Source organism: Polypterus senegalus, chromosome 8, assembly GCF_016835505.1.
Source record: "Polypterus senegalus isolate Bchr_013 chromosome 8, ASM1683550v1, whole genome shotgun sequence".
NCBI classification, from domain to species: domain Eukaryota; kingdom Metazoa; phylum Chordata; class Cladistia; order Polypteriformes; family Polypteridae; genus Polypterus; species Polypterus senegalus.
In genome coordinates, this window is record NC_053161.1 from 42,203,068 (window position 1) to 42,216,189 (window position 13,122).

The window sequence follows — 13,122 nt, forward strand, 5'->3', positions numbered from 1 at the left end:
TCACTGTAATTTTTTTTTACATGAATTGTTTTTAGGTCATCCACCAAAATCTAGTATTCGATAAATGGCACCTGAATGGTCAAATAATATTTTTCTTATTCATCTAGTGAACAAAATTATAATGACCTTGTAATTAAATTAACCTAATTAAGGGGATTACAAGAGTCGGTTTATTGCACACATATAAACTTATTTTGACCCTTACTATCAGATTTAAAAGACCAACGCAGGACTGAACAAGCACATAAAGTAATGATTAAAGGAAATGTTAGAAGAGACCAGGGAACAAGAAGTTGACATCTGTCTCTCTGGAAAGGGCCACAAAGCTGTGTCAATGCTGGTTGACAAAAGAACACACAAAAAACCCCCAAAAACATAAATTCTCATGTTTCATTTGCCAGGCAGCACCTGCATGATCCCCTAAAATTTTAGTATACTTTGCTGCTATAAAACCTGGATGACTGGTTATAATATGAGGATCTATGTATAAGAAATTGGTTGTGTCATCTATTCATGAGATGAGCTTGGTTGAGTCGTGCAGAAAGACAATGCCAGATACACAATGATAAAAATGGCTGATTAGCCAAATTAAAGTTTTGGACAAGCCTATCCAAATTCGGATCTAAATCCTCAAGTAATGTTGTGGCAGGACCTGAATCAAGCAGGTCATGGTTAAAAACCTACTTGTGGGTATGAACTAAAGCAGTTCTGCAAAGGAAGAGTGGACTAAAATGTCTGTACCAAGATGTGAAAGAATTAAGTAAAAGAATTAAGTTAAGTATAAGGTAGCAGTTAACTTTTTACACTGTGCATTGGGTGTTGGATGAATTTTTCTTCTTTCCAAAAATTATACAGGTTAAAAGTTACTTGTTCACTCAGGCTGCCCCTTGATTTTGGTTAAAGACTTGAAAGCATTCAGTGTGTAAACTTAATAATAATAATAAATCAAGAAGGAGTCACTACATATAACTGTAATACACCTCTGGAGGAAGGGATGCATGGACACATTACAGATGTTGACACATAAAAATGACACTACAGTCAAGTTGAAATATTAAGACAAAGAAATAGACAAAATAAAGTAATCCACACACTTTTTAACATCAACCTTCTAATATGAAGAAAACCAATAGCCAGAGGTTATGGTAGCTGGTAAAAGTGACCTCCAGTAGCGTTCACTGGAGCGCCGTGATTGAATCAGCCTGAATGTTCTACACAGGTGTCATGTAAAGGGCATAAGACATTCTTCATGATAGTCAGCTGGTTACCCAATACTCAACTCTGTGCTTTTGCCTCGATAAATTCCTGGGTATGTCCGCAACAGACTTCCTTTTAAGTCTGCTAGTATCATTTGTCTTCATCCAGTGTTCCAAAATTATTACGGAGTGAAGACATGCTCACACCTACAGTCTGGTAGCACCTAGCCGAAGGACCTGGGCCTCCTCTGGAAATATATAGGGTGGCTCATAAAGCGGGACCCACCTCCACGGAGATGACTGCATTATGTGGTGGAGAGAGAAATGATCAGATTTGGCACTCACATTTAAAGAAGATGCTGAAAGTGATCTCCTTGTGCGTCAATACATTTCTGTGCCCAATTTAGCATGTGCATGTACACTCTTTGCATCGTCATGGGATCGATTCTCTGTATCGCATTTTCAATGTTCAAGTTCAGTTCATTTACAGTCCGTGGATTTGTCTCATACATGCAGCCCTTTAAATAACTCCATAAGACATAGTCGCAAGTTGTGAAGTCAGGTGATCGTGGTGTCCATAAACTTTTGCTTATAATCCTTTGTCAGGGAAATACTCCTTCTTGCAACAAATACTGCATGTCATTTATTTCGGCTGCACTAGTACACACTGACCACTTCAGTAACCTGCCACCACAAAAGTGGTTTCCAGGGGTCAGACAACAAAGAAACAAGTTAGGCAACTCGACCGCCTATCTGGGAGTCATCTCAGTGGAGGCGTTCCACTTTTTCATGGGACCACAGTGTATTTCACTGTGGTTCTTTTTCATACATTGCTTCTGTGTTTGCTGCATAGTCTCTATTTCTGTCAAGGTGCACCCTCAGCTACTTGCATAGAGTATCTGAACTACTTAAACTCTAAAGACCAGAGTCAGAAAGGTTTACTCTTCTCAAAATTCCCTTCATTTTGAAGACACTAGTTTTGAATGATGATTCAAGAGGTACCCACTGAGGTTCATGAATATGATGCAAGGGTCAATGTTCCCATAGCTGGCAGGGACAACTTATGACACCACTAAATAAAGCCGTACCATGAATCAAATACACACCATTGCAGCATCAATCAGCAACACAAGCCTTTGTTTGTGTGTCCAGAGACAATCCGTGGATGTGATTTGGGGTTTTTCAGAATAAACTAGTCAAGAAGCATTAGCAACAACAGCTTAGCCTTCCAACCTGGGTCTTCCTCACTCATTGGACACCTGGCCCACAGACTCTTATCATACGATATACTGTTCCTAACCCAGAGCTGCCGACTGAGGAAAATGTCCAGCAATCTGTTGAACTGTCACAATTTTAGCTGACACCCACATAGTCTAAACAACTAGTGAATCCACCTTAGGGAATTGTCCTCCCAAAAGACTGAAATACCAACTAGACAGTCACGCCATAGCCCTTCTACCGATAACTGCAGAATGCAGGCCAAGCAAACATACTCTTGTGTCTGCCTCCTGGATGTCATTGGAGTGTCTGGAAATGTAACTAATGGAAGCCTGAGCTGTGCTATACATGTGACGGAGGGTTTCTGTAGAAGCTGTAGGCTTTTTTTTTATTTTTTTATTTTTGAACTTATTCTTCCAGATATACAGTTGTGTTCAAATAAATAGTGTGCTAATAAAGTGAAATATTTTAACAGCTTTTGTTTCCATATTTCAAATGTAGTGGAAACATTACACATTCAATTCCAAATCAAAGTGTTAACAAATTTTATCAAATCTGTGTTGTTCTTTTACAGGAAACAAAGAAAAGGAATATTAGTCAGTTCAAAAACATAGCAGTGTTGACATTTTTCTCTTCAAACTCAAACTGAACTAGTATTTAGTTGCATAACCCTTGTTTTTGATAACTGCTGTGCACCAACACACAGATATTTCAGCCCTGGATGAATGAACTACATTACATAGTTTCTGTCAATTTTTGGGTTTTGCTTCAGAAACAGCATTTTTAATGTCACCCCACAAGTTTTCAATGGGATTGAGGTCAGTGGATAGAGCTGGCCACTCCATTGCCTCAATCCTTCTTGTCTGCAAACCCAAATTATTGCTCGCTTACTAGTGTGTTTGGGGTCATTGTCTTGCTGAAACACACATTTCAGGGGCATTTCCTCTTTGGCATTCGGCAACATAATCTCTTCAGCTATTCTGATGTATTCAAACTGATTCTTGATGCCTGGTATATGATAAATAGGCCCAACAACATTGTACGAAAAACATGCCATGATTTTTGCACCACCATGCTTCACTGTCTTCACAGTGTACTGTGACTTGAATTCAGTACCGGGGTTCATCTGATGTACTGTCGATGACCACTAGACCCAAAAAGAGCAATTTTACTCTCATCAGTCAACAGAATGTTATGCCATTTCTCTTTGGGCCAATCGATGTGTTCTTTAGCAAATGTTAACCAATTCTGCTCATGCTGCTTTTACAACAATGGTGCTTTATAGGGGTTTCTTGCAGCTTCGATCACACGTTTTCTAATTGTAACAGTATTTACAGTTAATATTAGATCATTTTCGGTCTTTCTGGAGGTGATGATTAGCTGAATCGTTGCCATTTTGACTATTCTTCGATCCGTCTTAGAGTAGTTGCTCATTTTCTTCCACATATTTTGGGCTGTTGCTGCAACTTTAGAGCATTTGAGATCTTTTTAATTGAACATCCAAATGTATAATTTGCTGCACTTCTTTATACGTTTTTCCCTCTACAATCAACTTTTTTATCAACATACGTTGTTCCTCTGAACAGTGTTTGGAATGGCCCACTTTACTTAGCAATTCGGAAGGAGAAATATATTTATTAACAACGTGTGAAACATTTGCTTCTCTTCTTCCTTAGTAAAGGACAAATAGTGACATTTGTTTTTTCACGGAATAACTGAATTCTCTAATTAAACTCAACACTGCAATTATTTTGAACACATCCCTTTCAATGAATGAGTCAACTACTCAGAATAAGTAGCGTGCATGTCATGACAGTTGTTTGGTCTGTTGTTTTTTCGATTACTACTGTATATCTACAAGTAAATTATTTTCCACTACTGCTAATAACAGTGGTTCATCAGGTTACCGACGTTGTAGATGTTTTGGGTTTTTTTATAACACAACTGTAAGAGAGCCAGGCAGTTCAGAACAGTTTTAAAGCTGCCTGGAGAATGTCAATACTTGATGTTAAATAATAACTGTGGCAGTATGTGTTAACCTGTCTGCATGCACTTGATGAGTAAACTGCTGAAACAGTACACAGTGGTTGCTGTTGCGGGATGGATCAGGTTTATGTAACACTTTGTCTTCACTTTTCCCAGGCTTCAGTAACCGCTGCACCAAACCAAAGGGCCCAAGGGATCCACCTTCTGAATGGACCTAACCAGATAATCTAGAAAATCCCAATACTGGACTTCCTTTGTTTTTGTTGTTTTTCCTCCCAAGTCTCGCAGTATGTGGAAGAAGACAATGTTTTCCACTCTATAACTACAGTCTTTTTTACTTACTAACACGGTCTCAAGCAGCGTAGATCATCTTGATAACACGATGGTACATAGTTTTTGTACACTTTTTTTAGCCAGGGTTTTGAATTCAGGTGCTAAAATCTGTAATATTTCATTTCTGGGACCATGTACTTGCCTTATTTAACATTTAGTCAAACCATGTTTTTAAAATAGGAACAAATAACTATTGAATGTGTGCTGATCTCTTTTATTTATATATATATATATATATATATATATATATATATATATATATATATATATATATATAAAATAGAGAAACAAAATGTTACCACGTGTAGTCTGTGTGTTCATAACAAGTTGGACCATTTGCAGTAATCAAGGACAATGCAGCCTTTCCTATTTGCTAATTGCTGGATAGCTATATACAGTTTGTTTTATATCTGTACAGGGCAATTTGACAAATATGCTGTTGTTAATTATTAACAGAAGATGTAAGAAGTCTCTGCATGATCAGAAAAATTTGTGTACCATTTTTGTAAATTATTTCCCTAGTGTTCTAGAGGATATTTCAGGTGTTTATCCTCAGGTGTTTTTTTAATAAGAGAGTGAGAGAAAAACCAAGAAGCTTACTCCCAAGAAAACGTGGGTTATAAATTGTAATAATACATTTTTGTAAATTGTACTCAAAAGGTTATTTTTATATGATATGCCAATGTCAGCCATGGAGCCCAGTAAGTGCCTTGGGAAAAATGTGCACCTCTGATAATTGATGCCTCTAAAAGAGAAGGTGCAAGTCAAGGACAATTCACATTTGATTTCCAAAAGCAGGCATGTATTCGACAACAATCTGTTGACTTGTCAGTAAACCCATTTTAATTACAACTGTATATTTGTGTATTTATTCCATGTATATGTTTGTCGGTAAAACAATTTAACAAAAATACATTTTACTTGCACAATTAGATACAATCAGTACATTTTGTGGACCTTTTATTTGGAAATTGTGATTTTCATTCTCTCCAGGTGAAAGAAAAAAAAAAAAGTTTTTCGGTCATCTCTACATAGAAAGCATGTCAGGCAAGAGAGCCATGGACCAATGTTTTTGAAAATAAATTTTGTTTTTCTTTTGAGGAAACATGTTATTTCTTACCAAATGGTAAGTCTTAGCTATCCACTGCCTGTTTGCATACTTCCCACTTTAGTCTATCCGAAATAAGTTCTTTTTCCGTTGAACCTTGCATACGTTGGGTTTGATGTGTTTAGACCATTGGAGATTTAAGTGCCTTACAGTGCTATGTGCTACGTTATCCTCCTTGACCGCCTGTTGATTTTATTTGAAGATATTCCATTTGTAGACTACTGTAGTATAATACTTGATCATGCTTGTCCTCAGCTCTGGTAAACGTGCCACTGCTCTTACCACACCAGTATGCTTGAATATCATTCTTTTTCTATTTGTCCTTCAGAATTCAGAATGTTTTACTGTGCTGCTAAGATACTCACACCTTGATCAATTACCAATCAAGTATTTAATATTTTTGTACACGTTACCTGTTATTTTTTTCTTGTTATTTTTAATAGGCTAACAGCAATCTCTCTTACAGCCCTTGCCACCTCCACCAGTCTAATGAAGACACTCACACGGTCCGTTTGGACCACATCCTCACCACACTTATGGACATTTCCACCGGGCTCCTCACTTAAGCCCTTTCTGGGTTTTGAATTTAGAATTGATTTTTTGGGTTAGCTTTTCTTCATTAATTTATCCTCTTTGTGCCATTTAACAGCCTTGTTATTCAACTACCAAAATACTGTATTTAGAAAAGTGACCCTGATGAACCTTTACTGTATTCTGTATGCTTGGCTGGCATCTTGTTGACAATGTTCAAGAGAGAGCACTGCAAAGAAATAGTTTACATTATTTCTGTGAGCTCTGAAATCCACTGGTACAAAATTGTTGCTTACTGATTTGAGTTCTCAATTGGACACCAATAAAAGTGCTTTTTTTGTTTAATGTTTTCAATAAATTATTTTTTTTTATAAATGCTTTATTTTTTTTTTTTTGTGGAATGTGAATCACGAACACCTTTACTATCATTAATTGTCTGCCTTTGTGTTTTAGTCACATTTACTTTCATTTCAAAGGCCTGGTCTTATACAGTCTAGCCAAGATTCACTTGAAAAGCAGATCTTTACATGGACCATAAGAGGTTTTCATTTCACAAATGGACTTTGCCGTTTTGATTTATGTTATAATTTGGAATTTTAATTTCATGCCATTTTTTTGCCATTTTCTAAACCTAGTGTCAAAAATCCTTCAAAAATTGTTAATGAAGAGGAAAGAGAAAATAACTGATTCCATAAAAAGCATTCTCTCCCCCCAAAATTATATAATTATGGGTTTGCCATTTTCATTCTACAAGAATCATAAATATTATTTTAAAATCCTGCTTGGTTTATCTTAATAAAGTAAAAATCAAGCTGTTCTTTTAAGGCAAAAAAAAAAAGCTTTTATTATGGCCATATTTATCCCATTCTTAATTAGACCAAAAATAAAATGTCATGATTTGTGTTTGAGAGTGCAATGATGTGATCTATATATCTAATCGTTTTAACTTGCATTTACATTACATTTGTACAAGTAATAACAAAATCAATTGCTTTTATTTCTGTGATAAAGGAATGGAGAAGTGGAGACTCATGGACATGGCTCCACTTTCTCTGTTCTACTAAATTCAATAAAAGTAACAAAACAAGCTGTTCCACGTGTTGCAGACATCCACTTTAGCCAAACATTCATAAGGCTTAGGTCATAAATGAAGCACAAAGCAGGCCACACTGATGATTTAATCTTGAACGGACTAGTGGGTTGGAGGGGCTGTGAAAACTGTCTACGTCAACTGGCAAAAGCTAAATTTGTATTGTCTGTTGATTTTTGAAACTAAAGTAATGTTCATTAATATAACAAGTAGAACAGGATGTATTTGATTAGTATGGGAGAGAATGGGAAGATATCCACAGTTATGAGTAATGACTGCCAGTTTAATCAGTCCATTTCAGTGACTAATTCTGGATTGGTACACAAGCTAAGAAATAACAAACTCAATAACTACAATAACTGATCAATAACTACAACAAATATAATGGAGAACTCTTCAATTAATAAGTTTGATTTCACAGTAGTCCAAAAGTTGGAATAAAAGAGGAGAGTTTTACAACATTAGAGTATCAGAAGTTAATCTGAATTGGCCATTAAATATTACTGTTTAGTAAATGTTACTGTCCAGCTAATGTGTCCTTCTTATAATGTGTATACTGTGAACAAATATCACAAACTTGACTGTGGTTTCTGATATACCTGACATGAAAAATGTGTTGCTTCAAAGCTTTAAAGATTTTGTGTAAATGGAAGCATCCTGAGTAATATCTGTATTCACCAATGTATGTGGCACTAATATTATGTTTGATCATTTTTAAATTTTGAACTCTATGGACAAATTCTGTTTCTGTGGTGTGTCGAAAAAATTTGATTTTAGCATGGTGTCTGCATTTGTCCATGGGAAATTGAAACGGATTTTCACATTTTAAAATGACAATTTTTCTTGGAAAATTATTCACACAATTATGTGTGATGCTAGCTCCTGGATGGTTACAAGCTAGCAAAGATAGAAGCTTTTAGAACCACCAGCTTCCGAGATAACCACCCTAAACCTGTGACCTACAGTTCTGCTTGAAAGTCTGTGAACCCTTTAGAATTTTCTATATTTCTGCATAAATATGACCTAAAACGTCATCAGATTTTCACTCAAGTCCTAAAAGTAGATAAAAAGAAGCCAGTTAAACAAATCAGACAAAAATATTATACGTGGTCATTTATTTATTAAGGAAAATGATCGAATGTTACATATTTGTGAGTGGCAAAAGTATGTGAAGGTCCTTCCACAACATTTCAATTGGATTAAGGTCAGGACTTTGACTTGGCCATTCCAAAACGTTAACTTTATTCTTCTTTAACCATTCTTTGGTAGAACAACTTGTGTACTTAGGGTCGTTGTCTTGCTGCATGACCCACCTTCTCTTGAGATTCAGTTCATGGACAGATGTCTTGACATTTTCCTTTAGAATTCTCTGATATGATTCAGAATTCATTGTTCCATCAATGAAGACAAGCCGTCCTGGCCCAGATGCAGCAAAACAGGCCCAAACCATGATACTACCACCACCATGTTTCACAGATGGGATAAGGTTCTTATGCTGGAATGCAGTGTTTTCTTTCTCCAAACATAACGTTTTTCATTTAAACCAAAAAGTTGTATTTGGTCTCATCCGTCCACAAAACATTCTTCCAATAGCCTTCTGGTTTGTCCACGTGATCTTTAGCAAACTGCAGACAAGCAGCAATGTTTTTTTTTTGGAGAGCAGTGGCTTTCTCCTTGCAATCCTGCCATGTACACCATTGTTGTTCAGTGTTCTCCTGATGGTGGACTCGTGAACATGAAAATTAGCCAATGTCAGAGAGGCCTTCAGTTGCTTAGAAGTTACCCTGGGGTCCTTTGTGACCTCGTTGACTATTACACACCTTGCTCTTGGAGAGATCTTTGTTGGTCGACCACTCCTGGGGAAGGTAATAATGGTCTTGAATTTCCTCCATTTGTACACAATCTGTCTGACTGTAGATTGGTGGAGTCCAAACTCTTTAGAGATGGTTTTGTAACCTTTTCCAGCCTGATGAGCATCAACAACTCTTTTTCTGAGGTCCTCAGAAGTCTCCTTTGTTCGTGCCATGATACTCTTCCACAATCATGTGTTGTGAAGAGCAGACTTTGATAGATCCCTGTTCTTTAAATAACACAGGGTGCCCACTCACCCCTGATTGTCATCCCATTAATTGAAAACACCTGACTCTAATTTCACCTTCAAACTAACTGCTAATCCTAGAGGTTCACATACTTTTGCCACTCACAAATATGTAATATTCGATCATTTTCCTCAATAAATAAATGACCAAGTATAATATTTTTGTCTTATTTGTTTAACTGGTTTCTCTTTATCTACTTTTAGGACTTGAGTGAAAATCTGATGATGTTTTAGGTCATATTTATGCAGAAAATAGAAAATTCTAAAGGGGTCACAAACTTTCAAGCACAACTGTATATACAACAATGGGTCAATATTTTCTGAACTTCTCTTCTTCAGACAAAAGATATATTGTGTTTGTCTTGTTGCAGGCTTCAGACCTATTGTTTTTTTGTCCAGTGCTTATCCCCATATCCTTCTAAAATCTCTGTGACCTATGTCCAGTGATAAACTATTTCTCTAAACAAGTTAATTTAACCAAATTTTTGGTGGGCCAATTGATTGGTAGCCTGCCAAAGTGCTCATTACTGCAATGTGCATACGAAAGTCTTGCTTGTGGAGGCTGTTATGAATGGGTGTCTGTGAAATGCACACTCCCAGTAAATGTGAAATCATCCTAGATCTGTAAAGCAACCCTACTCTACCTAGGCACATTTGAACCAATGTGTTCAGTTTCAAGTTGAGTATTATTTAAGTTGTTCATTTGATTCCATTTCCTGCTCATTTTACGCTCCCTACATAATAAATGTTATACAAGTTGATTTACTTATTTGTATATTATTGTACAGTACAATTTGATTCATTGTATTTTAAAATTTTCATTGGGTGATTTCCTGTGGTATCCCTAAAGTGTAATTTACATGCAAGTACAGCATGGGCCATTCCATAACAATTGTTTTTGTCATTTGTTTAAGAGAGTATTTTTAAGTTAGAATAAATCTAGCACATGCAAATGGTATGTTAAATGAGCTACTCTGTATAAACACATATTATTTTAAAATCAACCCACCAGACCCCATTACTCTTCTTGTATGTGATGCAATTCAGTGGGGTGTTTGGATGAGTTTTTCCAGGAGTGCATGTCTGGAGAAAGGGGTCTTTGTTATGACAAGGTCTGGCTTAAAGAGTATCTGCTCTGTGAGAGTTTCATCTTGTATTCTCGACAGATGAGATGTAAGGTTGACAAGCTTAAAAATGTTTTAAAGCTGCTCAACCAGTGCATCTTTTTTGTTCATTTCACTTTTGCTTTCCTCCCTGCTTTTCAACTGCTACCCAGACATTCATCCTCTCACTTCAGCTGAATCTCATCTTTTATCAGGCACCCAAGCTAAACTGTGGAAGTGTATCTTATCTTGTGAAACACAATATTTGGCTTAGGTGAATGTTTAAAACATATGCTCCCAAGGCCCTGTACCCTAAAATGAGCAATACTTGCATGTAGATAGGAAAGAAGGGAGGAAAGCTATAAATAATAACTCAATATTGTTTTCTGATGTAAAGATGTTAAAGAATTTCTGGTTTTATGATTTCACTCCAGGCATTAAATGATTGGACTCTGATTCAGGTATTTAGCTAGTTTTTCACTCAATGCCTTTAGTCCATGTACTGCTCTGTGGAGAAGGCAAAATCTCAAAATTCACTGATACAGCTTGAGAAGTTTAAAAAACTGAAACTTGGAGCAAGATAGGTGCAAAATTTATTGTTCATTACACAGATTCAATTCACTTAACTTGCTCCGACTGCAATAAGAACGTATTTAACCAATGTTAAGATGTAGTAATCTTTTATATAACTTTGAGTAATGGTTACTGGATATTATTATTAGTAGTAGTAGTGATAACATTTCTTCTAACATTACTACTATTATTTTCATCCTACCTCTATTTTCTTTGTTTTCTTGTCAGTTAGTCTGTCGCTTACCATGTCTACAGCACAAATATCATTCTTTAATACATAAACGTTAATGCTGAGGAAAAATCCTTTACCAATTATTAAACAATAACTAATGAACTTTTAAAGTAGAGTTGTACCTTATAAATGAGTGCACTGTGTTGTAATGCTATGACAGTTAACAGTGCCTTAAAACGTACATTTCAGTGGATATCACAACAGTGCGGCAGTTGGGCCTGTGCTTACTACCTGTCTAGACCAGGGGTCCTCAATCACGGTCCTGGAGAGCCGCAGTGGCTGCAGGTTTTTGCTCCAACCCAGTTGCTTAATAAAAAGCACTTATTGCTAAAGTAACACTTCTGCTTCACTTTAGTGATTTTGAGCACTTATTGCTTAATTTTGTCTTAAACAGCTATTTTAATTGCTCCTTATTATCAATAACATGCAAATGACAAGAGAGAGCAGCATTTCTCCATTTAGCTTATTTACATTTACACCTGTGTGTATTTATCTGCACTATTGGGTTTAATTAAATACTTGGAAGAAAAATGAAGAGAAAAAAGTGAAGGACTGAGAAGTACTCGTCCATTTTAGCCTTCAAATCATTTGCATGATAGAAAGGGAAAGAAAATCTAGGATATGAGAATGACCTGACATAGTAGAGTTAATTTAATTTCATAGCTTGTTAGTGCTTTATTGGCAAGAATTGCTTTCTAATTAAGCAACCAGGTCAGAACAAAAACCTGCAGCCACTGCGGCTCTCCAGGACTGGGATTGAGGACCCCTGGTCTAGAGTCATTTCTCCTTTGGGCGAGGCTAGTGAGTCAGGCGGAGCAGCATGGTATTTTAAACTGCTTTCTGCTTTGTTGTCAGGGTAGGCATCAGCTCCACATAACTGTGTATCAGGAAAAGCAGATCAGAAAGGTAGGGAGACAGATCAATAATCCTGGGGGTCCCTTCAACTGCAGGGCACACTGACATATCTAAACCTATGTACACAAAAATTCAATTCATGTTATTCTTGAACAGCACTGCACTGCATACACTCTCAAAGTTCTTGCACATACTGTATTTTCGGTGAACCTTCATTTGTATTAAGCAGTTCTGGGAATGTTTTATGTATTATGACAACAGTAATTTATGTGCCATTCAATGACAACATAAATGAACAAGCAGTTCAGAGGAAAAAACAGTAAACCAGAAATCAGCCCATTTTGTTGAATATAAGTAAAGTCAGCCGGGTAGAAATTTCTTTTAAAGGAAGAATGGAGATTTGGCCAGTTGTTGACAGATGGGAGGAAAAGGAAAAAATTGGTTAATATCATTGCTGGAGCCACTGATTCCATCTTTAAAAACTGATCTTTATGGAGGTTTTAGAGTTTTTAATAACCTAAGCCAACTGTCCACCCTCCTCAAACAATTTCATAACTAAATTCCACGACATCTCTTCTAGTCCTCCATCTATTTTCTAACCTGTGTAATCTTTTTAGAACAGTGGGGGACTAGAGCCAACCCCAAATGGGACATCACTCCATTAACAGTCTTGCTCAGATATGTCACTAAATACTCTCACTTGCTAACCTTTGCAATATGGTAGGAAAACTTGTGAGGAATTAGGGAGAACTAGTAACTCCCCAGCCCTGGATTTGAGCCCAGTCTCCTCAGACTGCGT

At 36.6% G+C, this 13,122-nt stretch overlaps 1 protein-coding gene across 3 annotated transcripts in view; it reads left to right on the plus strand.

Moving 5' to 3' along the window:
* LOC120533919 (tyrosine-protein phosphatase non-receptor type 12-like) overlaps positions 1-6,260 on the plus strand; it is a 175,787-nt gene extending 169,527 nt beyond the window's left edge. For all 3 annotated transcript variants that reach the window (XM_039761033.1, XM_039761034.1, XM_039761035.1), the window contains one exon: positions 4,557-6,260. In XM_039761033.1, coding sequence (XP_039616967.1) covers positions 4,557-4,618 — 62 coding nt within the window. In that variant the 3' untranslated portion in view covers positions 4,619-6,260. The remainder of the gene's footprint in view (positions 1-4,556) is intronic.
* Positions 6,261-13,122: the final 6,862 nt, after the last annotated feature.